Source organism: Clarias gariepinus, chromosome 2, assembly GCF_024256425.1.
Source record: "Clarias gariepinus isolate MV-2021 ecotype Netherlands chromosome 2, CGAR_prim_01v2, whole genome shotgun sequence".
In the NCBI taxonomy this organism is placed as follows: Eukaryota; Metazoa; Chordata; class Actinopteri; order Siluriformes; family Clariidae; genus Clarias; species Clarias gariepinus.
This window is the reverse complement of record NC_071101.1, coordinates 45,050,001-45,075,333: the sequence shown is the minus strand read 5'-3', so window position 1 is coordinate 45,075,333 and position 25,333 is coordinate 45,050,001. Positions and strand designations below refer to the sequence as shown.

Genomic DNA, 25,333 nt, shown 5'->3' with positions numbered 1-25,333 from the left:
ACTTAGCCGACTACGTCTGAAAGGTTCATGAATTAGCAGACGTTACAGTGTTTTACATTTAAAAGGTTTCCGTTCGTGCTGCTGATTACCCGGTATCTATGTACTGATGTTATTATGGAAAAGTGTGAATTATTTGAACAATACAGGGCTCAGCCCCTCCCCTTTTCCCGCCGCCCTGCTCACCTGCCGTTAACAAATAGTCATGATAGTCTATGTACAGAAACCCAGCAGCGTCCTAGAACAGACTTGTGGCGATCTGATTGAAAACGTCCAGAATGTTAAACTCTAGGCGGTTATGATGATGAATGGTGTCAAAACATATTGTTTTATTGACATACTGTTTTATCGTATCATTAACAATATGTAGAGTATAGGTGCTATACTAAATGTATACATTTTTATTATTGTTAATACAAACCGAATTTCAGATATTTTTGTAGATTTTTGTGAATCTATAAGTGGCATGGGTAAACTCTGTATCAGTCAGGGCACCATTAATGCAGAAAATGTGTTCATTTTGGAGCAACATATTCTACCATCCAAACACCATCTGCTCCAGAGACATTCCTCTACTATATTATTTTCTAGCAGGACAACGCCACATATGTGGTGCATTATGAAGTGCAAAACACAGTGCCTCGCAAAAGTATTTTGCAACTTTTCCACATTTTTGTTCGTTACAACCACAAAGATAAATGTATTTTTTTGGAATTTTATGTGATAAACCAAAACAAAGGGCACATAATTTTTCATTCTAAGATCATGACCAGCAGCTATGCTGATTCTTTTCCATCTCTTCTTTCTTTTTCTACCCATTCTGAGGCATCTGGAGCTGCAGTAGGCAAAGGGCCAAACCTGCAAGGATCCAGAGGCATCCAGATAAGGTCCACCTCCAGCTGGATTCTGCTTCATGATGGGTTGGAGCTATGATCTATACAATTTTTTTTCCCATCTCATACTCATATTTTTTAGTTTTAGTTTTTAAAAAAATGTTACATTTAAAGATCTGAAAAGTGTGATGTGCATTTGTATTCATCCCCTTTTACTCTGAACCCACCAGACAGGTCAGGGATAAAGTTATGGAGAAGTTTAAAGCAGGGTTAGGTTGTAAAAAATATCCCCAGCTTTGAACATCTCACAGAGCACTGTTCCGTCCATCATCCAAAAATGGAAAGAGTACGACACAACCTACCAAGACATGGCCGTCCACCTAATTTGACATGCCAGGCAAGGAGAGCATTAATCAGAGAAGCAGCTAAGGTGCCCATGGTAAATCTGAAGAAGCTGCAGAGATCCACAGCTCTGGTTTTAGAATCTGTCCACAGGACAACTACAGTACAGTATTAATTGTACACTCCACAAATCTGGCCTTCACAGAAGAGTGATAAGAAGGAAGCCATTGTTGCTTTTCTCGAGCAGGGACAAGGAAACAAGGAAGCTGAGTTGATAGGAAGATGGATGGAGCCAAATACAGAGCAATCTTGGAAGAAAACCTGTTAGAGTCTGGAAAAAACTTGAGACTGGGGTGAAGCCTCACCTTCCAGCAGGACAACGAGCTAAAAAAAATACAATGGAATGGTTTAGATCGGTCAAAGTCCAGACCTAAATTCAATTGAGAATCTGTGGAAAGACTTGAAAATTGCTGTTCCCAGACGCTCTCCATCCAATCTGACTGAGCTTGGGCCATTTTGCAAAGAAGAATGGGTAAAAATTTTACTCTTTAGATGTGCAAAGCTAGTAGAGACAAAACCCAAAAGACGACAAAGTATTGTCTCAGGGAGGCTGAATACAAATGCAATGCAGTTGTTTGTAAAAAAAAAAAAAAAAAAAAAAAAATTTTATTGCTTCCTTCCACTTTACATGTACAGTATGTGCCACTTTGTGTTGCCCTATTACATAAAATCCCAACAAAATACATTGAAGTTTGCTGTCATGATGTGACAAAATGAGGAAAAGTTTAAGGGGTTTAAGGGGTATGAATACTTTTGCAAGGCACTCTATGGCGACAAAGACCCCTACAACCCCCACTGCACAGCTGGAGACCTGCATAATGGGAGAACAGGGAAAATTCCTGCTGGATAAACTTGACCAATTGGCGGCTCCAGTGTCCAAAATGCTTGAAAAGTGTTATTAACCACAACACCAGGGTGATGTTACACACTGGAAAACAGTCAACTGTGCCAGCTTTTGTGGAGGATGTTGCAGCCACCAGATTTGAAATGAGTGCATATTTCAATAAACATTCACATTCACATTCACATGTAGTACGAGGTGAAGAGGCTTTACGGATTTGACTCCTTTTATGATTTTATTCCCATGCGATTCCATTCTGTCCCTCCTTTTTTTTTTTTGCAATTGGGGTTGTATTTGTTTCGGTTTCTCTGGCTAATAAGTAAATCCAGATGGCTAGGAATTTATGTCTGGGCTTTGACCTTTGACCTGTGCGATCGTAAAGCTAATTGCGTTCACCTTGAAGGAAAGGGCTTGTATTTGCTCTCTGCTGTCTGTTTAACATTCTCCCTAGTAACACAGTGACCTATTAAAATGGGTTTGTCAGACAATTCTCATCCATGACTGGGCTTGTTGTATGTGTGTGTGTGTGTGCATGTGTGTGTGACTTCCTTATCATTTTCTGACACAGGTGTAGAATTAATGAGTCTCCTGAGATGTTTCTGAGCAGCTCTGTGGAAAATGGAATAAAATATTTCAGAATAAATTCTTATAAAAATTCTCTGTTAGAATATATAACTCAAATTTTATAACAATTATCATTCATTCATCGAACTCAGCTCAGCGTAACTAGGATAACTGTGATGTGGTTCCAGGTGTCGTTTATCACCGTCAAGGCTAACCTATTCGTAGCTGTTTTGCGAGTTTGCCGTTATCCTGTTGGTCGATTTTAGATGTTTACTCTTGGAGTAAAAAAATAAACAAAAACATTTTCACGCTTTGTGTTTGTTCGCATCAGCGTCACTACATTTGTCTTGTAGAAACTCGACTTGTGAATCAAATTTTTTGTGAAACATTTTTATGATGTGCAACAACAAAAAATAGCTAAAGCAAAAAAAAAAAAAAAACAAGAGTGCGTTTTGGAAGAGGCAGCATTTTTATGTTGATTAAAGAAAAAACGTTTTTATCCTTTACACCAACAATCCTAAAATTTATGTTAAATGTAGCTAAAGACCAGAATGTTACAAAGACGCCTATCTTGTAAAGTTTAGCTGGAATTTTACCAAAAGTCATTTTGCTATTATAGCTTGCAAATTATTATTTTTTTTTAACAAAATCTATTGTTTGGTTGTGAAATCGTGGACCTGAGAGTGTTTGGCACCAATGTGAATGAAGACAGCCACTAACAAAGTGCTTTGAAGCACAATAAAAACAAATCGATCAATAAGAGGACGGCAAACTGATAGAACAGCTACCAATGCACTAGTATGTTACTGAAGTATGTCGTCTAATAATATCATTTCAAACTTATTGTTGTCTCCTTTAATCACAGGTCTGTCACCGGAGAATCTTTGTCCTATAAACTGGCATCTACACACCTCATCACTCGTCTGTTACAGAGTTGGGTTGGGATTTTTACCCAGACTAGGAATCAATCTTCAGCTCAAATTGTACATGGTTATGGTTTGGCATCATTTCATGCTTTTACTATAGTAATGTCCAAAATCTGAAACGGAATGTCTGTTTATTTCATATTTTACTTCATTTACATGTCTTTTCTAAATGTTTTAATTGTTTTTGATTTAATGTAAAATAAAATTATAGCATTGGAAAATAGTAATATTGGTAACATTTTTTGGGTGGCTAGAACGGATTATCCGCATTTACATTATATCCTATGGGAAAATGCGTTTCGCAATATGAAACTTTACCTTAAGAACTCGCCTTCGTAACGAATAAAATGTGGATGCCGAAGTACCGCTGTAGTACAGTAACATGTACAGTATATCATGTTTATGACAGTATTTCGGCACATGTTACATAGTACCATAATACTGTACATGCTAGAACCATGATATACTGTAAGGTGCGTGAAAAGTAACTAGGCATTAAATTGGTAATAATGTTTGGTAATAATGCAGAAACAAATTGTACATTTTGTCTCCAAGTCCTCTAGTGGACTTCAGAAGATTGTACATTCCATCCCATTTGAAGAAACTTGTTGACCACACCGGTTTCTACGTTAAAATTTTTAAATTTGCTTTAATTTTCCTGTATAGTAAAGTACATGTACAATTAGTTTCAATCAATATGTTTTAGAAATATAAACTTTATTACCAATTTTGAATGCCTAGTTACTTTTTACCCATCCTGTATAGTACGTTTACCCATGTACCAAAGTATGTTAAATACATAGTAGAATCCTGTACCTTAGCATACTATACTATACTATACTATACTATATTAGCAAGTATAAGCATTTCACTGCATATCACACTGTGTACTTTATGTGTAAGTCCTATGGTAATGTTAAAAATACAATAGTTCACAGACACCCTGATCCAGAGCGACTTACATTTTTACCTGGTAATATACTGTATCTGAGCAGTTGAGGATTAAGGGCCTCACTCAAGGGCCCAAAGGGGACAACTAGTCCAAACCGATTCCAAATCCATAATCACTGAGCTACCCCTGACCCTGACACCATGGTACTATATATATATCAGTGTAGACTACCAGGGTCATCCTCATGGGATGCGTTAAGCCCTAATCCGCTCCGCTGGGATTACAGCGACAAATTCCTTCACGCATGTGAAAGTGACCAAGAGGAACTGATCGAGTGTGACAGAAAGCCTTTCCCCCAGTGTGTATTCTTGACGTCTATAGCCAGGGGGTAACAGTCAAAGGCATCGTCAACCCGTGACCAAACCGGTGACCTCTGACCCTGCCGCTGGGATGAGACGTGGAAAAAAAAAAGCAGCGGAAGAGCGGTAGCGGAGATGGATGGAGCGAGGACATGTATGCGAGGTGTGCGTGCGGTCAGACGGCCATCTTGGCGAGCCGCCAAAACAAGCAGGCACGACATGGGACGCATTTTAATGAGATCGAGGCAAGCTGAGGACAGCATGTGTATGTGTGTGTGAGAGCGAGAGACTGACTTGGAGCTACATGTGCGTGTGTGTGTGTGTGTGTGTGTGTAGTCAGGTAAAACGTATGCTGTAGTGTGTATTAAAGAGACGATGAGGCTCGAACGAGAGTGCCGTAATTTGATACGCAGCCTAATCAGATTGCTGTATAATTGGAACAGCTGTGTGTGTGTGTGTGTGTGTGTGTGTGTGTGTGAGTTAAAATAGCCCAGCTATGGTTTACCCAAGGACATGTTCCAAATGGCCCCCTTTTCCCTGCCCCATTCTCCGTTGTTTAGCCTTCCTCTGTTTGAGTTCCTCCCTTCCTGTTCATTTCTTTTCACGCACACGCACACACACCCACATGCACACACGCACAGTTGTGTCTTAAACGCCAACATTTTGAAGAAAAATATTGTTGGACAATGTAAGGACTTCAGGCCATGTCTTAGAGATTTTCCACTATACTTTATAATAACAGCCATTACTCTCTCTCGTTCTCTCTCTCTCTCTCTCTCACACACACACACACACACATATACACAGACACACAGGGCCATTATGGGAAAAAACAAACACGATCATGACGTCTTCTGCATGGATCTGTTCCCACTAGACTCTGATTGGTTACGCCGTGCTGTATTTATATAGTGTATTAGTTATAGCGCCAATGTGAAGTTAATTGAAGAGCTAATGCTAATCTGTTGTCGCTAGTGCCGCTACCATCTGTATAAATAAAAGAAATGTTTCTGTACATGGGTCAGAACTCGCTCTATCAGTGATATCTTCCTTACGTTTCGTACACGGTCTCAGAAAATGTCTGTCTGTATGTCTGTATGTCTGTCCAGCCAGATTTTGTCACGTAAAATCTAAATGTTGGGGAGAAGTAACCGACCGCTGGACAGAATTTAATGGAACCTTTGCAGTAAACAAACACCTGCAACAATAGATATTAATTGGAAAAATAAAGTGAATATTTTTACTGGGATTAGTTCATATTTTCACTTTGGCTGAAATTACAGCGCTGAAGTGGTACAAGTGAATTTTAACACGCTGGAGTGGTTTTAAGACAAAACTTCATCTTTATCCGATCTACTTTTCTACTTTGATGCGAGGGCTAAACCCCAGTCCTGCGTTATCAAAATGGCATCATGGGTAACGAAGGAACCCGATTAAAAGTTTTCCATTGAAATAAATATTCGAAAAGGACAACTGTCCACTTTGGTGGGGGAGGGTTTTTTCTCTTTAAGACTAGACTTGAAGGTGACGTCATGACATAATGACAGCAACCTGTATGATAAGAAGGTGTTCGAGTCAAACCAGGACTTATGTGCGACGCTGCGAAACAGAATTTTCAAGACTTTTAGTTGCATTAAAACATTGGGACGGTCAAAAGCCCTTATTTGCCCCGAACGCCCCTCGTAGAACGCTCGTCTTGATCTGCGCCTTCTTTTACGTCAGTGATCCCTCGTTTTCTCTGTGTGGACATAAAACAGTGCTCTGTTCATTTTCAGCAGTGTTTAAGTGTAAGTGTGTGTGTGTGTGTGTGTGGGTGTGACCTGCTCATGATGGGGGCAATTTTGTTGTAATACACTTTATTTATGGCCTCCTTCCCTGTGTGTGGCTCTTTGGTGCAGCTTTAAATCACACTTATGCGATTTATACACTGTGTGTGTGTGTGTCTGTGTGTGTGTGTTGTCAGTAAGTGGGTCACTTCAAGCTCGGTGGAGCCATTTTGGATCTCAGCTGTGCAGTGGGGAAAGGGAAATGGGGCAGTAGTAATGACGGAGGCGGAGTGCTGGACAGCTGACACTTTTTTATTTTTAATCACAATATAAAGCTTCACTGTATCAAACACACACAGGTTATTGTGTCTAATATAAGTAGGCGAGTAAAACACTCAGCGATGTGGTGGTGTGATGACGCACTGTAGAGTTACTCCTGAACTTGGTACATTTTAAACGTTTAACGTTGTCCATCTTCAGGACTGTTACAAAGTGCTGACACTGGAGACTCCTTTCCATGCGAAATAAGGACCACCATAGAGAGAACTGGGACACGGACCTTTTTAGAAAGTCGTTGCTATAGAAACGGTGACTGCATAGAACAGGAAAATGATGTTATGCTTCCGCCATTCTTATCGCCGATGTGACGTCAGCATCGATGGACGGTACAGCGTATAGCGGCGTATAGTCTTTATACCGTTTTTTAACGTAGGTTTGAAGCATTAAAGGTCATTTTGAGGCTTCTACCAATGATACAGAACATATAATCATGGACATGGACAGTTTCTTTTCTAGTTCTGATTGACCAAATGTGGTGCGATGTGTTGGTAATAGCATATACAGGTCCTTCTCAAAAAATTAGCATATCATGAAAAGGTTCTCTAAACGAGCTATTAACCTAATCATCTGAATCAACTAATTAACTCTAAACACCTGCAAAAGATTCCTAAGGCTTTTAAAAACTCCCAGCCTGGTTCATTACTCAAAACCGCAATCATGGGTAAGACTGCCGAACGGACTGCTGTCCAGAAGGCCATCATTGACACCCTCAAGCAAGAGGGTAAGACACAGAAAGAAATTTCTGAACGAATAGGTTTTTTCCAGAGTGCTGTATCAAGGCACCTCAGTGGGAAGTCGGTGGGAAGGAAAAAGTGTAGCAGAAAACGCTGCACAACGAGAAGAGGTGACCGGACCCTGAGGAAGATTGTGGAGAAGGACCGATTCCAGACCTTGGGGGACCTGCGGAAGCAGTGGACTGAGTCTGGAGTAGAAACATCCAGAGCCACCGTGTACAGGCGTGTGCAGGAAATGGGCTACAGATGCCGCATTCCGCAAGTCAAGCCATTTTTAAACCAAAAACAGCGGCAGAAGCGCCTGACCTGGGCTACAGAGAAGCAGCACTGGGCTGTTGCTCAGTGGTCCAAAGTACTTTTTTCGGATTAAAGCAAATTTTGCATGTCATTCGGAAATCAAGGTGCCAGAGTCTGGAGGAAGACTGGGGAGAGGGAAATGCCAAAATGCCTGAAGTCCAGTGTCAAGTACCCACAGTCAGTGATGGTCTGGGGTGCCATGTCAGCTGCTGGTGTTGGTCCACTGTGTTTTATCAAGGGCAGGGTCAATGCAGCTAGCTATCAGGAGATTTTGGAGCACTTCATGCTTCCATCTGCTGAAAAGCTTTATGGAGATGAAGATTTCATTTTTCATCACGACCTGGCACCTGCTCACACTGCCAAAACCACTGGTAAGGGGTTTACTGACCATGATATTACTGTGCTCAATTGGCCTGCCAACTCTCCTGACCTAAACTCCATAGAGAATCTGTGGGATATTGTAAAGAGAAAGTTGAGAGACGCAAGACCCAACACTCTGGATAAGCTTAAGGCCACTATCAAAGCATCCTGGGCCTCCATAACACCTCAGCAGTGCCACAGGCTGATTGCCTCCATGCCACGCCGCATTGAAGCAGTCATTTCTGCAAAAGGATTCCCGACCAAGTATTGAGTGCATAACTGATCATAATTATTTGAAGGTTGACTTTTTTTGCATTAAAAACACTTTTCTTTTATTGGTCGGATGAAATATGCTAATTTTTTTGAGATAGGAATTTTGGGTTTTCATGAGCTGTATGCCAAAATCATCAATATTAAAACAATAAAAGGCTTGAACTACTTCAGTTGTGTGTAATGAATCCAAAATATATGAAAGTCTAATGTTTATCAGTACATTACAGAAAATAATGAACTTTATCACAATATGCTAATTTTTTGAGAAGGACCTGTACACACACACTCTATACCGCTTTATCCTGGATACAGGGTTGTGGGGGCTAGGAGCCTGTTCCAGGAGACTTAGGGCAGGAGGTGGGGTACACCTTGGACAGGGTGCCAATACACACACACACACATATTGATTCACACACTACAGGCGATTTGCGAACGCCTATTAGCCTAATGTGCAGGTCTTTGGACTGTGGGAGAAAACCGGAGTACCTGGAGGAAACCCACCAAGCACGGGGAGAACTTCACACACACACACACACACACACACACACACAAAAGCAGGAATTGTATTTATTCGTTCGTTTATTTTGTCAGATTTCTCCTGATTATTATATAAATGTATAAAACTACACACTATATGTATTATGTATAACTGTATAAACATAGTTTTTTTTTTTTTAACAGTCTATTATGTAAGAGTTTGTTGCCGTTATTTCCGTTACTTTTTAAAATGATTTCAAATGCTTTGAAGAGCTCTTCGCTCGTGCGTCGGACGCAAACCCGCTCCCAACCGTAACGGTTCCAAAATACGTCATCATCAACTTTCTCTCTCTCTCTCTCTCTCTCGTTCGCGCGCGCGCTTTTCCCGTGATGTTACGAGCACCGACGACGACACCGACTCTCCCACCGTTTTTAGGACCCTGCGGAATCTCTTCCGGTCTGACGTCCTCTGCGGCGGCGCGTGAGAGAGCCCTAGTGAGCGAGCCACCGGGGCCAGCGGGAGAGAGAGAGCGAGAGAGAGAGAGAGAGCGGGAGGGAGAGAGAGAGAGAGAGAGAGCGGCCGCGGAGGGAAGACGGGACGGGGCAGCGCGCGAGCGACAACCGGAGGGGGGCTCAGGCTTGGGGCCGGAGAAACGGGTAACGTTAACGTTTCACACTATTCTCCCCTTCTCTTTCTGTCTCTCTCTCTCTCTCTCTGTTTTTTTTCTTTCCGCGTGCTAATTCCAAACCGAGCCAAGACGCGCGCGCGCGCATTAACGGTGTGGCGTATGTCTCCGGGATTCGCCGTTTTTCTCTCTCCCCCCCCCCCCCCCTCCCGCACTCACTGACTCACTCAGCACTCACGAGTCACCTTCGAGAAAAAATAAATAAATAAATAAACAAGAATAATAAGAATAAGAATGAAATAAGGCTTCCGATCCGCCGTTTGTGGAAAATAACCGGAGCTCGGTGACGCTTCTCCTCGCGCGCAACTTGGTAGCGAGATAAATCCCTCCAGCGCGGAATTAAACACCCACGGCCGCGTCTCAATCCGCGTCACTGCTGTACTGCCGCCTGGCTGCCCTCATGGTGGCGTCCTAGGTTTTGACAAATCTAGTACGCGGTTTGGGACGCGGCCCCGGCCGGCGGGGTTCTGTCAGGACACCAGACCGTGTCTGAGCGCTGTAGGAGGGGATTAAACACCACATGTCTCACTGCAGCTCTGTGGGTGTTAGTTCCACACTACAGTATACTGTATGCGACCATATACAGTGGGTACTGACTCAACACTGTAAAAGTGTAGTAGACATTAAATGTGGTAATGTTAGTATAGTGTTGAGACAACACCGTTAGAGTGGAGAGTGTCTTAGTGCAGCCCTGCAGGTGTTTATACTTCAAGAGTGAATTCAATACTTAGTGTCTAAATGCAGCCATGCAGGTGTTCATTTTATACTTCAGGAGTGGAGTAAACACTTAGTGTCTTAGTGCAGCCCTGCAGGTGTTTATTCTATACTTCAAGAGTGAATTCAATACTTAGTGTCTAAATGCAGCCCTGCAGGTGTTTATTTTATACTTCAAGAGTGAATTCAATACTTAGTGTCTAAATGCAGCCCTGCAGGTGTTTATTCTATACTTCAAGAGTGAATTCAATACTTAGTGTCTAAATGCAGCCCTGTAGGTGTTTATTCTATACTTCAAGAGTAAATTCAATACTTAGTGTCTAAATGCAGCCCTGCAGGTGTTCATTTTATACTTCAGGAGTGAATTAAATACTTAGTGTCTAAATGCAGCCCTGCAGGTGTTTATTCTATACTTCAAGAGTGAATTAAATACTTAGTGTCTAAATGCAGCCCTGCAGGTGTTTATTTTATACTTCAAGAGTAAATTCAATACTTAGTGTCTAAATGCAGCCCTGCAGGTGTTTATTCTATACTTCAAGAGTGGATTAAATACTTAGTCTCTGGATTCTACCCTTTGGGTATTGATTCTATACTACATACAACCCTGCAGGTATTCATTCAACACTGTAAAAAGTCTCTTAGACATTTAATGTCATAATGTTCCCCTGTATGTATTGGGGCAACACTTGGAGTCTGTATGCAACCCTGTAGGTGTTAATTCCACACTTTATGTAACCCTGCAGGTACTGACTCAACACTGTAAAAGTGCATTAGACATCAAATGTCATAATGTGACCCTGTAGGTGTTGAGTTAGCACTGTTCAAGCGTAGTAAACACTTACTGTCTAAATACAGCCCTGTAACCATGGATGTTAATACTATACTTTAAGAGTGGACTGAACACCTCATGTCTTAGTGCAGCCCTTTAGGTGTAGTAGACATCACATGTGGTAATGTTAGTAAAGTGTTAAGACAACACTGTTAGAGTGGAGTAACCACTTAGTGTCTAAGTGCAGCCCTGCAGGTGTTTATTCTATACTTCAAGAGTAGAGTAAACACTTAGTGTCTAAATGCAGCCCTGCAGGTGTTTATTCTATACTTTAAGAGTGGATTCAATCCTTAGTATCTGGATTCAACCCTTTGGGTGTTGGTTCTATACTACATACAAGCCTGCAGGTATTTATTCAACACTGTAAAAAGTCTCTTAGACATTTATTGCCATAATGTTCCCCTGTATGTATTGGGGCAACACTTGGAGTCTGTATGCAACCCTGTAGGTGTTAATTCCACACTTTATGTAACCCTGCAGGTACTAACTCAACACTGTAAAATTGCATTAGACATCAAATGTGGTAATGTGACCCTGCAGGTGTTGAGTTAGCACTGTTCAAGTGTAGTAAACACTTAGTGTCTAAATACAGCCCCGTAACCATAGATGGTAATATTATACTTTAAGAGTCGATTGAACACTTCATGTCTTAGTGCAGCCCTGTATGTGTTTATTCTATAATTTAAGAGTGGATTAAATACTTAGTATCTGTATTTATCCCTTTGGGTGTTGATTCTACACTATATGCAACCCTGCAGGTACTGACTAAACACTGTATTATTAAGTGTATTAGACATCCACTGTCATAATGTTACCCTGTAGGTGTTAAGTCAACACTTTGAGAGTGTAGGTGTTAATTCTGTACTTTAAGAGTAGATTAAACACCTAATGTCTCGATGCAGCCCTGTGAGTGTTGATTCTACACTATATGCTACCCTGCAGGTACTGATTCTACACTGTAAAGAGTGTATTACACATCCAATGTAATAATGTTACCCTGTATGTGTTGAGTCAACACTTTAAAAGTGTAGGAGTTAATTCTATACTTTAAAAGTTGATTAATCACTTAATGTGTAGAATTCCTTTTATAGAATGCTTTAATACTATACTGATTCAACACCATAAGAGTGTTTTAAACACTTAAAAGTGTAATAAATGCTTAACGTCCCAATGTAACCTTATTAGTGCCATTTAGACATAAAAGTGTAATAAATGCTTTATATTTCAATGTAACCTTATTGATATCAATTAAACAATGTGGGCAAGTATTAATTGTTAATTTCTTAATTTTAGAGTGTAGTAAATACTTAGTATCCCGATATACAAGCCTGTGGGTGTTTATTCTACACAATACTAACTCTGCAGGCATTGTACACTATAGAAGTTTATTAGACATCCAATGTCATAATGTTACTTTAAGTGTTGATTCGAAACAATAAGAGTGCCTTAAACACTTTAGAGTGCAGTAAATGCTTGACGTACTAATGCAACATTATTGGTATAATTTAAAAACTTAAAGCAAGTATTAATTCCGTAATTTCTTAATGTTACCCTATAGGTGTTGAATTAACTTTTAATTAACTCATGATTTCCTAATGGAGACACAAAGGTGTTGAGTGTTAGACTATAGTAAACACTTAGTGTCTCAATGCAGCCCTGTGTGTGTTAATTCTACAGTATATTTTACACGGCAATTGATTCAACACCATAAATGTCTATTTAACATCAAATGTCACAATTTTACCCAGTAGGTGTTGAGTAAACACCATAAGAGCATATTAAACATTTAAGTGTGAGATAAAGGCTTAATGCCTTAATAAGATTGCTCTAAAAAAACATTATTTGTGCTAATTTAACACTGTAAGAGTGTATTTATTACTCAGTGTCTCAATGCAACCCTGTGGGTGTTAATTCTACACTATATGAAACCCTGCACGTACTGTATTGACCCTACAATACCCGTTTGATTCAACACTTTACAATTGTATTAAACACTTTATGTTTTAATGCTATTCTGAAGGTGTTAATTCCATGCTATATGCAGACAAAAATTAGGTGTTTATGATAGACTCTTGAGTAATCAATTGTATTTACTGAACACTGCTATGAATATCCTGTAGGTGTGTATGTGTTACTTCAACTCTGTTAGAGTGTTTTAAGCACCTAATAGCTAAATACAACACTGTAGGTGTGATTTTAACACTCTAAGAGTATGTTAAACACTTAGAGTCTTAATGCAACCATAAAGGTGTAAATTTAACACTACACGAGTATATTAAACACATAATGTCTTAATGATATGCTAAAGGTATACATTTAACACTGTAAGTGTCTATTAAACACTTATGAACTTAATGTTGGGACCATGTAGGTGTTAATTTAAAAATGTAAGAGTCTATTAAACTTACTGCTTCACTGTCCACTTTAGTTCATCACTGTAGAAGTGTGTTAAACACTTAGTGTCTTAATGTAAGTTAGTTAGTTCATCACTGTAAACTACATGCATTACTATGTTAATGCCACTCTGTAGGTATTTATTCAACACTATAAAAGCCCTAAAAGTCCTAATGCAACTCTGTAAGTGTTAATTTGTATGTGGATAGTGTTTAATAGACTCTAGAGTGTTTAGGTGCACTAGTACAATGTTGTACATTAGTGAGTTAACATCTGTTTAGACGATCCTCAGGTCTGTAAGTAACATAAACACCATCAAAAACGTACATGTTAGATCAGCGTTCCAAGATTTAAAACAACTCGGTAGGTGTTCATACGGCACTTTTACAGTAAATATTGAATGACAAACTATTCATGTAGCGTGGCTTTAAGTGCTAAATCAATAAGGTTGAGTCTATTCCAATAAATTATAACGGAAGTGGGTAGCTGGTAATTAAATATTGCAAGAGGTAATTAAACACAATACATGGAGGTGTTAAACCAGTGTGCAGTGGTAGTGCGCCGAGGCCGCACCTTGTTCTTTACACCTACTGGGTAAAGAGCGAGTGTGTTGATTGGTTGCGTATCTGTTTTGACATGCCATTGTATATTTCAAACGTTTTAGTCTATTTGTAATCCACACTCTGTTATCGGTGTTGTATTTTTCTCGTTAAGGAGTGTGTAGTGAGAGTCGCACTGGAAAGCCGAATAAGGTGGCAAAAAGTTTGAGGTAATCAGTTACATCAATTTTTTAAGTAATGATGTTTCCAGTTTTAAGTAAATGGAACTATGAGTTTTTGAGTTTGTTGTATTCAACCGTATTAATCGTGCTTTACGTGCATTATTGAGTCATACTATTTAATAGCAATTATCTTTTTTTTTTTTTTAGTTTTTGCAAGTCAAATAAATTGTTGTTGGCCTTTCGGCTGTTCTTGGCGATGGGTCCATCCAGTCCGCACACAAACTTGGCACAGGTTTTACGTCAGATGCCCTCCCTGACACAACCTTCCCATTTTATCTGGGCTTGGGACAGGCACTTCATCCAGTTGTTGGGAATCAAACCCGGGCCTTTCGCATGGCAGGCGATGATGTTGACATCAGACACAAAACACAAAAGTTGGTGGAACTTTAAGGTGACAGTTACTGTTACTCAAGTACTTACAGATACTTAAAATATCCAAACTGTTCAGCTAACTTAAAAAGCATTGTTTCTACAAATTTAAATAGCAAAAAGTTCTAAATCCTCATCAAGGTCTATTAATTTGAACTAATTGTAATTATTTAAGTTAACAGTACTCAATATGTTTAATGACTTTTGAGCATTAGGGTTTACAGTGCAGGGAAGAGCCTGCAGATTTACACCCTGCCTTATAACATACACTGCTTCTCGACTTTAATATATTGATCCGCCCTAAGTGCTGCTAAGCTCCCTAAGCCTGTTATTAGGGCTCATGACTTTACGTTAGAGGTCTCTTACGCAGATTAAAAACATCCAGCTTGGTTTTAAAACCTTGGCTGAAAAAATCGGGGTGATGTGGGGCCAAAGGATTTACAAACATCATAGAAGAATTTTTTTTATCTCTATTGAGTTTAATCTAGTTATTTATTGTTTTTAAATTTAGAATATGACTATGGCTCTAGTTACAAACGTGCTAAAAATCATGCCGTTTATTGATGGAGGTAGTGCGGAGATCAGCAATGAAAACATACACAATTCTGGGAAATAAGCATCAAGTTACTGACTGAGTGGAACAACCAATTAAAATATTTTTTAATTAAAGTCGAAGAATTTTTTTTTTTACATGATTTATGTATTACCTTGCACACTTCTGTACACAATGCGTCAAATTGTTATGTTTATTCTATATTCATCTTGGAAAAGTTAAACAGTAACTTTACAGCACATCGCCTAGCGTGGATATTCAATATAACTGTGACAACTCGCGCACATCAGCCTCCGGAGAAACCGCAAAGACGTATCTGTTACCGCGCTCCGATCCTGAGGACTCCGTCCCTAACTGTCCGATGTTCTCCTCACAGACATCATATCAAACCCACTCTGGCAGTCTCACTGATTTCTAGACAACCCCCTAAAGCTCGTACACGGGACTGATTAGTAACGACACAAACGCGTCATCCCGCGCCCGACAGCGGTGTTTTAATATACAGAATGAGTCTACAGGTTTCAGCAAGTCCCTGCAGGGTGATTTCACGCTCTTTTACACAAAGGCATCTCACGCACTCCGAAGAAGACACTCGCTAATATCTAATAATGTCTATAAAGGATCAGTACGTGTCAGGATGTTTTCAGTAGTTTTTATTCAATACGTTAAAATATTACTTTTATATTACAACTTTACATTTAAAAAAAGTATAATTGATCAGAAGTGTTTTGTTAAAGTTTATTTATGTAAGGTAACGTAACAATACATTTAAAATGTAAAAAAAATGATAATAATATTTATAATCGCATGAAAAACTTAAGTTAAAAAAGTAAAAAAATCTAATTCAGCTAACATGATACTATTTAAATAATGAAGTATATGAATACATTTCTGTAACACACATAATATATTTATATTATACAAAAATTCCATTTTACGAAATGTTATTTATTATACTTTAGATATTCTTTTCTTTGATTCTAGAAGTAATTATTTTGTATAGCTTAGCAAATTCTTTTTTTTAACAAGTTTGAGTTAAATGTTGGACAGGCTGTTCATTTCTGTTGTAATAAACAGTCAGGTCCATAAATTTTGGAACAAAAATTTGTGCGGGTTTTTTGGGTGGCAGTTAGCTCTGTACATCACCACACTGAATTTAGAAATAAATGCGCAAGATGTGAGTGACGTCAAGGCTTTAAACTTTGTTAAGGTAATTTAAGGGGTTCAAGTAAAGTGAGGCATTAAAGCTTAATGTACAGCCAGTTTTGGGGTTTTTTTTGGTTGTTTGGGTTCATAAATAATGGAGCAAACTAACATAATTAAAAGCATAAGGCTTGCCTTTAATACTTGGATGAAAATCCTTTGTAGTCAAAGACTGCCTGAGGTCTGGAACTCATTGACATGACCGAATGCTGAGTTTCCTCCCTGGAGATACTTTGCCACTCCTTTACTGCAGCTGCCTCCAGTCCCTGCTTGTTCGTGGGACGTTATTCCTCTATTCTTGTCTTCAGTGAAAAGCATGCTCTATTGGATTGAGGTCAGGTGATGACTTGGCCTGTGAAGAATATCCCTTTTTTTGTTCACTGTACGTTTGGAGTCATTATTCATCTGCAGTATAAAGTGGCATCCTGATGGTTTTGCAGCATTTGGCTGAGTCTGAGCAGAGAACATGGTATGGTACAATAGAATATAGTATAGTATAGTGAAGTACAGTATAGTAGAATATAGTATAGTATAGTACAGTAGAATAAAGTTTAGATTAGTACAGTATAGTAGAGTATAGTAAAATATAGTATGGTAGAATATACAGTAGTATAGTATAGTACAGTAGAATAAAGTATAGATTAGTATAGTAGAGTAGAGTATAGTAAATTATAGTATAGTAGAATATAGTATAGTATAGTACAGTAGAATAAAGTTTAGATTAGTACAGTATAGTAGAGTATAGTAAAATATAGTATGGTAGAATATACAGTAGTATAGTATAGTACAGTAGAATAAAGTATAGATTAGTATAGTAGAGTATAGTAAAGTATAGTACAGTAGAATAAAGTATAGTATAATACAGTAGAGTATAGTACAGTAGAATATAGTATAGTATAATACAGTAGAGTATAGTACAGTAGAATAAGGTATAGATTAGTACAGTATAGTAGAGTATAGTAAAGTATAGTACAGTAGAATATAGTATAGTACAGTAGAATAAAGTATAGTACAGTATAGTACATTATAGTACAGTAGAATATAGTATAGTACAGTATAGTATAGTCTATATGCATTTCAGAATTTATCCTGATTATCAGCAGTCAGGTCATCAATAAACACCAGTGACCCTGTTGTACTGGCGAGCATACTCTACACACTTGTACCTCATCAGCTGGTCCTTTCTTTCTCCATTATTTTCTTTTCCCATCGTTCAGGTACAAGTAAGTTTTGTTTTCATTAGTACAAAAATAAAATTGCAAAGTTTTCTGACTAAGTCTTATCTAACCTTCCTGTTCTTTAGCGTTCCCAGTGGTTCCCATCTTGTCCTGTCTTTACTTCATAAAGCCGTCTCTTGACTGTAGACTTTGACATTGACACGCCAACCTCATCAAGAGTGTCCTTAAGTTGGCTAGATGTTGTGAAATGTTCCTCTTCACCACGGACAGAATTGTTCAGTCATTCGCTTTAGTTGTCTTCCAGAACTTTAGCTGTTGCTAAGCTTGTCAGTTATTTTTTAAGAACGTTCCAAACGTTAGTATTGGCCACGCCCAATGTTTTTTGCTTGCTCTCTCTCCTCTCTCTCTGATGGGTTTATTTAGGTTTTTCAGCCTAATGTTGGCCTCTTACTTGCCTAGACACCTCCCTGGACCTCATGTTACGAGTTCGAGTGAACAGCTACTAAATGTAAATGTAACACTCAGAACCTTCTCAAGACCTTGACTAGATTGAAGATATGTCGGCCCATTATTAAAATGTATTTTTCCTGCCGCTCCGCATGTTCACGTCGTCTGTATAGAAGCTACGCTGGCTCAAATGTTTAGGCTCAAACACACGACAGATCATTTTGTCAAAAAATATAAACTTTCTTTAATGTAGAAAGCTAAGGCTAGCCGCTCAGGTAGTTACTAGCTAATTAGCGAGTTATGCAATAAGAGTACAAAACAAGTTAGAAGTTTGCAACAACACACTTAATGCCTATAAGAACGGAAAAACTGAATTGCGACGCTGTTTTTCTGGTCTTAGCGGAGGTAGTAATCTAATTCCGGGACGGAAATTGAATTGTGTAGCACTTCACCAACAGTCTGAGCAACACCAGCGTTAGCGTCCAGGATTCTCCACGCCGAGCCAGGCAGCGCGGCTCAGGATAGAAACTGGCAGCAGTTCAGCGAGCGCCATGTTACACAGGCGAGTCCCGCGCGGGAGGCCTTTTACAGCAGCTCTGTTCTGCCTCTGCCCGGACTCGCTCGCTTATCTCCGCTCCTCTCTAGCGCAAAGCGGGGGAAAAAATAAGTGCTGACTGCGCCGCCGCGAGCCGACAAGATAACGAGTCTAGTTAAAAGACTCTACTGTTTAGCGTCTACATTAAGCGTGCTTGATTGATGGTCGAATCGCCGCCTTTTGAGATGATGAAAAGCCTGAGTGGAAATTCCCGCATCGTTTTACCTCATTCTGTGTCGTGTTACAGCGCCTCGAGGACACGTCCAGGACGCCGACGAGTGACTGGCGAACGATCCATTTGAAGCGCTCTAAAGCGATCGCACAATAAAGTTAACACCTCGATGGAAAAAAGTGTGTCTCTTGAGCCTCGGCTCGAGAACATTTTCGCCGAGTTGTGATTCGAAAGAGTCAGACGGAAATCGAGTCGTATAAAAATGCAACTCATTCGGAAAGTCGTTCTGATAAAAAAACGACTCTGGATTCGCACTAGATTTGCTTGTCCCCCTGTCTCTTGTAGTTTGTCTCTGACTTCTGACTCGGAAACCCCCTTGTTGCATGTTCGGTGTCCAAGATTGCTAGAAAGTAATGGCACCCTATGGTATTGTACATGTCTATCATCTATCATCAGCACACTTGTCTAGGTGAAGCTGCTCGGTGTCTCGCTCCGTGGGTTCAGACGGAATTCAGGAGGTGTGACCTAAAGGACGGAGGCACGAGAGTACTGTAGTTCGATTTGTTCAACGCTAAATTCAGGAGCTGTAATTACATGTTAGCTGCTGTATATTATCCGCGATCGTCTACATTTTGAAGTAAAATAATAATTACGTATTATTATTATTATTATTATTATTATTTTTGCCTCCACAGGGAGAAGGAGGATCTGAAGGACGGAAGGTGGATCAGCAACATAGCCCCGGAATAACTTTCTTTCTCATCCGCGTTCATTTCTAAATGCATCTCAGATAGTCCGATACTTTGGTCCCGATGATGCCGTCCAACACCGCCGCGCCGACCCCCGAGTTCAAAACCTCAGACGTGGACTGCGAGGCAGCGGCGAAGAAAGCGGTGAGTCTCCGTGCACAAGTGCGTACAAGCATCGTGTGTGTGTGTGTGAGAGAGAGTGTCTTGGCCCAGGCGCACACACATACACATACAAACACACTGCACTGCAGGATGCTGGAACGAGCCCGAGAGTTGGAGCAGGAGAAGGACGAATCAGGGACGATGTGGTTTGTCCTGAAACGACTTCACGATACAGGAAGTGTGAATTATTGATACCAGGCTTTTCTGCCCACGTAGTGGACAAGTTTCAGGCTACGCAGCATAAAAGGCAGAAAGCGTTCACACACACACACACACAAACACACACACTCTGTTAAAGAGTAACCCTTCCAGTGGAGTGTTCGATCGTGCAGATAATTAAGGTGGTGGAGGATTCATTTATTTTTTCTGCAAGGTCCGGTTGGCTCGGCGCTTTAAACGTTGCCAGATCCTCGATTTTTAAGCATCATCCTGAGCGTTGTCTGTGACTCGTCTCGTTACTGCAACGTGAAACGTGTTAATGACATCATAACGAGCGCTTTGACTCCAATCAGAATCGTGAATTCAGCAGCATCGCCGCGGTAAAAAGTTTACAGCTTGTTTAAGCTGAACTCTTCAACTCGGTTCCTCATAACCACTACATATTAACCCGGTCCAGATAGGCCGAGGCCGCGCGTGCGTGTGTGTGAGATCTCCTATCGTGTCAGCAGTGTGTTATCTTCAACCCCAGCACGGATCCGAATGAGGTTGTTCTTACTGTTCTTACCCTCATCACTCACAACGCTCTTAGGCAGCACTCGGGGCCTGGGGTTAATTTCCTGTTTATGTCCACTGGCGTGTTTTTTGGAGTTGAGTTCAGGCCACAGAATCACACACACACACACACACTCTTGTTAGTTTAAGCATCATTCCCCTGATGGCCTCTAAAAACACATAATTTACCCGACCAAATGTCAGGTACTTACCAATTTAGCCGCCGCCGCTCACCTGGGATATAAAGCCGCCACACAAACACACACACACCCTGACACACACACACACCTGTGCAGGTAAGAAGAAACTAAGCTCTGACCTTCACAACCTCGTCCTCACTAAATCTCGGCGCAGAGAGAGAGAGAGCGAGAGAGAGAGAGAGAGAGAGAGAGAGAGAGAGCTGTCCCCGTCTGATCTCCGCCGGATTAAACCGTCTGATTGTGTTCCTGTTTCCCGAAGCAGAAACTGATCTCAGGTCAGAGAAACACACTTTATTTTTTTTTAGTTTATTTTACTCACATTTCGTTCATTAATCTATTGGTTTAGTCATTATTAATACTAACACATTTGATTGTGTGTTATTTATGGACTAATAGATTTAAATATGTATTAATTAGTTTTAATTGATTGCAATAGTTTAAATAAATTGGTTAATTCATTAAATATTCATATAATTTATTCGTGCAAATAGCTTAAAACAGGGAACTGAGTATTTTAAATAAAAAAAACAATGTTCATGATGGTCAGTGTTAAAACTAGGGCTGTCAGTATGAACGCGTTAACGCATGTGATTAAGCCAGAGATTTAAACCTGTTACTATTTATTATACTTTCCACAATGGCAGCTCGGTTACCCGGCTGTTACATTTCCCGCGGATAATAAGGTGACACAGGAAACATCACCAGGTGCTGAACGGCCAGTTTCACGTGGAACCAAATCCGCGACCTAAAGTGAAACTGTTTTTACCAGAATACATTAAATATAAGAGTTGGACGTGGTGGCTCAGGCGGATCAGGATCTGGGTTCGAGGCCCATTGTTGGTGGGATTGCCACACCCCCTTGCTACCCAGCCACTGCATGCAGTTCCATTCAACAGAACACCTGATCAAAATGTTAATGTTTGAGATATTGTGTAATCTGTTTTCTCTAACCAGTTTGTCATGCATTTTGTTTCCCCACCACTGCACGTTTATAAGATGATTGAATGAATGTTATTCGTTTGTCTAACAACTATGATAACTAACAAGTGTACTATGAGGTGTGATAATTAGTTTTATTTATTAATAATAATAATAATAATAATAATAACAATAATCAGAATGCTTTCTATTATTCCGTCAATAAAAATTCGCCCCTATTACACAGTACAGGTATAGTTCAGACTGCACCACCTGTAGGATTATAGAGGAACTGCAGCTTATCGCCATCTCTAATGCAAACATCTACATATATAATCGATTTTCAGTTTTTCTTCCACCATCTCTAAAATTGTGCAGAACACACATAGAACGGGTTACAGTATGAGTTCTCGTACAGATGACCAGATTTTGTATCAGAGTAGACCTGTAGAGTGTCAGAGCAGAACTACATAGGGTTGTCTTCGCATGATCTGGCAACCCACATGCCGTGTCTCAGTGTTTTGTTATTGTTTGTTATTATATACTTATGAAGATTAATTTGATTACAGGCCAAACTTATTTCCTTCTTAAACATACACAGTTAAAGAGGCTATGCAATTAGAGGCTATGCAAAGTGCGCGTGCAATTCTGAGAGCGGTGCAATCACATGATCCCCAAATCAGTTCGATCTGTTCTGTACAGCTGTGATGTCATAAAAGTTGTAGGTGATGTAAATGTTGAAAAAAAATACTGTATAACGTAGACACGTGTGAAGTAGAATTGAATAGTGCGGAATTAATTAGATCAAAATACAATACAAGGAGGGGCGTTCGAGTCAAAGCGGGACTTTTGATTATGGTGCGGGAAAAATCTTTATATCTGTAAATAATCTCCCGCTACACTAATGCACTCATCCCAGTGTGTCATTCGTAAGGTAGAAAGTTTTCTCAGTACGTCGTACCCGTGATCGGACCACCTGTCTGCTTCACGTCAGAAACGCCGGGCTCCCAGGTACTCCTTTACATGACTTATCCAAGCTCTTACATGCCGTATCCATGTTGGGTTGCTGTAACGTGCAAGCGGTGCTGGTGAATGATTGCGTGTTCACGTCCCACACACAGACGCGTCTCTCAGTGTAGATGTTGTCGTTTGGGTGGAACACCGAGTTAAAGAGTAACTGTTGGAGTTTTCCTCCTACAGCCGGAGATGCTCTCTGTACCGACCCACTGACTTTATGGTTTTCCCAATCACTGAGTTGCAGGTGAATCAATGACCAGTGTGAGTGTGTGTGTGTGAGTGTGTTTAGAGAGGGACTGCAAAATTCTGGATGGTCAGAATTTGTTGATTAATTTTCCAGACCAGCAGCTCCTTATCGTCTCCATGGTAACGGTTTGTAGCTAACTTGTGTACGTTCGCTGTTTTTTTTCTGCCGCACGTGCGTGACAATCGTTGACTTTGTTGAAAAGTGTGTGCGTGCATGCGTGTTTGTGTGTTTGTTTTCACCGCCGTTTCTGTTGCATTCGGCTCTGGTTGCGCGCGGCGGCGTGGCCCCGTTGAACTCTGGGAGGGTTACCCGTAGGCCTGCGCTGTAGTATTTACTGCAGTTGTCAGCTCGTGTTTAATTTGGCACAGATAAGACTTATTATAACCTGAACTCTCTGTGTGCACACACACATACACACACACACACACACACCTTTGCACACAAAGATGTGCACACTTGCCTGGCACGGTTCTCGTACAAACACAAACACACACACACACAAACAGCAGTTTCTTTCACTCCGTGCCAAGGCTGCTTATATAAATCAGACCCAATGATTTTTTTTTTGAAAACAGATTTTCTCTCGAACACGAGCGAGCCTTGGCCCCGATCCGCCACGTTAAAGATGTTTGCTTTAGCGGCAGAGAGAGAGAGAGACCCGCAGTTTTTTGGCGCGGGGTGTGATTGGTGTTTGCGCTACGCTAATGTGCGGTGGGGTAATACAGCCGCGTGACCCCGTAAATCCACACACTGTAGCTCTCGCCACTCGAGAAGAGAGACGAGAGGCTGGACACACGCTGAGTCTGGGGATCGTTTGGGAATCACTGGTCTTCTTTAAAACCGTCAAAACAAACGGAGCAAAAGCGCGCGAGGCCGTTATCCGTTTGGCAGGTGCTCGAACCCCCGGGTCACGACCCCATCAGACCCGAGATGCGACCCGAGGCACTTCCTTATGTGTCGCTTTAGCAGGTGCATAGCGTGAGCCAAAGCGTGGGAGATAGAAGTGTAAACCATCGCTAGACTTCCATTTGATTTGATTCCGTTTTACTCATGTTTGATGTCTGATTTGTCTCAGACATCAAACATGAACAAGAAGTATCAAAAACAAATAAAAGTACCAGCATAAAATGTTGTAAAACTTGTGCAGTTGGTTGTTTAAGCATCAGGATTTCAAGGTTCAAAGCGAGAATCTTTCTTTCCTGACAATCGTCTGCTCCAAACTCCAGTCCAGCAGGTGGCGGTAGCGTACCTACTCCACATAAAGTCCAGAAACAGATTAAGCGATAATCTCGTGAAAACGAGAGAATTTTGCAAGAACTTGGTGGAAAATTAAAGCGTAAATCAAAAAATTCGGATATCCACAAATCAGAGATCTAAAACTTGCACATCTACAAATCGTAGAATTTAGAACATTCGACATCTGTACGTTAGTTTAAGTACATTTTTAAAAAGCGTTAATGTTTAAAAAAAAAAACACATTAATGCAATAAATCAAATCAACCAACAAACGATCGCATAACAGATTTAATTACACAGTGACATGGCACACATCACTAAAGATCCAATATCAGCCAATTATGATCAAAACATAAAGTGTAAAGTTCTCGCCCTATCATCCGGAGGTCGCTGGTTCGATTCCCGGGTGATGCTGTAACCTCTCACAGCCGGAGGTCTAGAGAGATCTGATTGGCCGAGCTCTCTCAGAGGGGAGGGATAAAGGAGAGAGGTACTTGTGCTCCCACATTAATCACGGCACTACAGCCAATTAGGGACGTCTGTGAGCTCGCGCACGCGGAAGGAGCGGCTAGCGCTGTACTCCGAGTGTGTTACTCCGCCCCTAACGGTGCGTGAGCGAGCAGTTTGAAAAGATGCGGTCGGCTCGCGTCACGCGGTTCGGAGGAAACACGTGATAGTCTTTGCCCCCCCCCCCCGGCTGAGTGGTAGTAGTAGCCTTAATGTGGGAGCCCCCTAGTGACGGGGAGGAATTGGACACGACTAAATTAAGGGGAAAATCAGGAAAAAATCCCCTCTCCCAAAAAAACAACAACAAACAAACAAAGAAATGAAACATTTCTACAGTATCTTGAAGAAAACCGACATCAGATCCTGTAACAAATGACTAGATTGGATTTGGAAAAGGAATTTATTTTCAGAATTGCAAATTGAACTGTTTTTTTTTTTTTCATGTGTTAGAGGTTATTTTGTTTTTGTTTACATGTTTAAATAGATGTAAATGATTTTTGTATGTAAGAGAATTGTATGTATGTGTATGGTGTGTGACATCTTGTACGAATCGTGCAACTTGAATCTCTCATGGTCTTTTAAAGGATTAGTAATTATCAGTTATC

At 40.4% G+C, this 25,333-nt stretch overlaps 1 protein-coding gene across 2 annotated transcripts in view; it reads left to right on the top strand.

The window, feature by feature from the left end:
* The first annotated feature begins 9,478 nt into the window (after positions 1-9,478).
* dnmt3aa (DNA (cytosine-5-)-methyltransferase 3 alpha a) overlaps positions 9,479-25,333 on the top strand; it is a 71,627-nt gene continuing 55,772 nt past the window's right edge. For both annotated transcript variants that reach the window (XM_053482083.1, XM_053482073.1), the window contains exons 1-2: positions 9,479-9,717; positions 19,677-19,874. In XM_053482083.1, the coding sequence (XP_053338058.1) occupies positions 19,794-19,874 (81 nt within the window). In that variant the 5' untranslated portion in view covers positions 9,479-9,717; positions 19,677-19,793. The remainder of the gene's footprint in view (positions 9,718-19,676; positions 19,875-25,333) is intronic.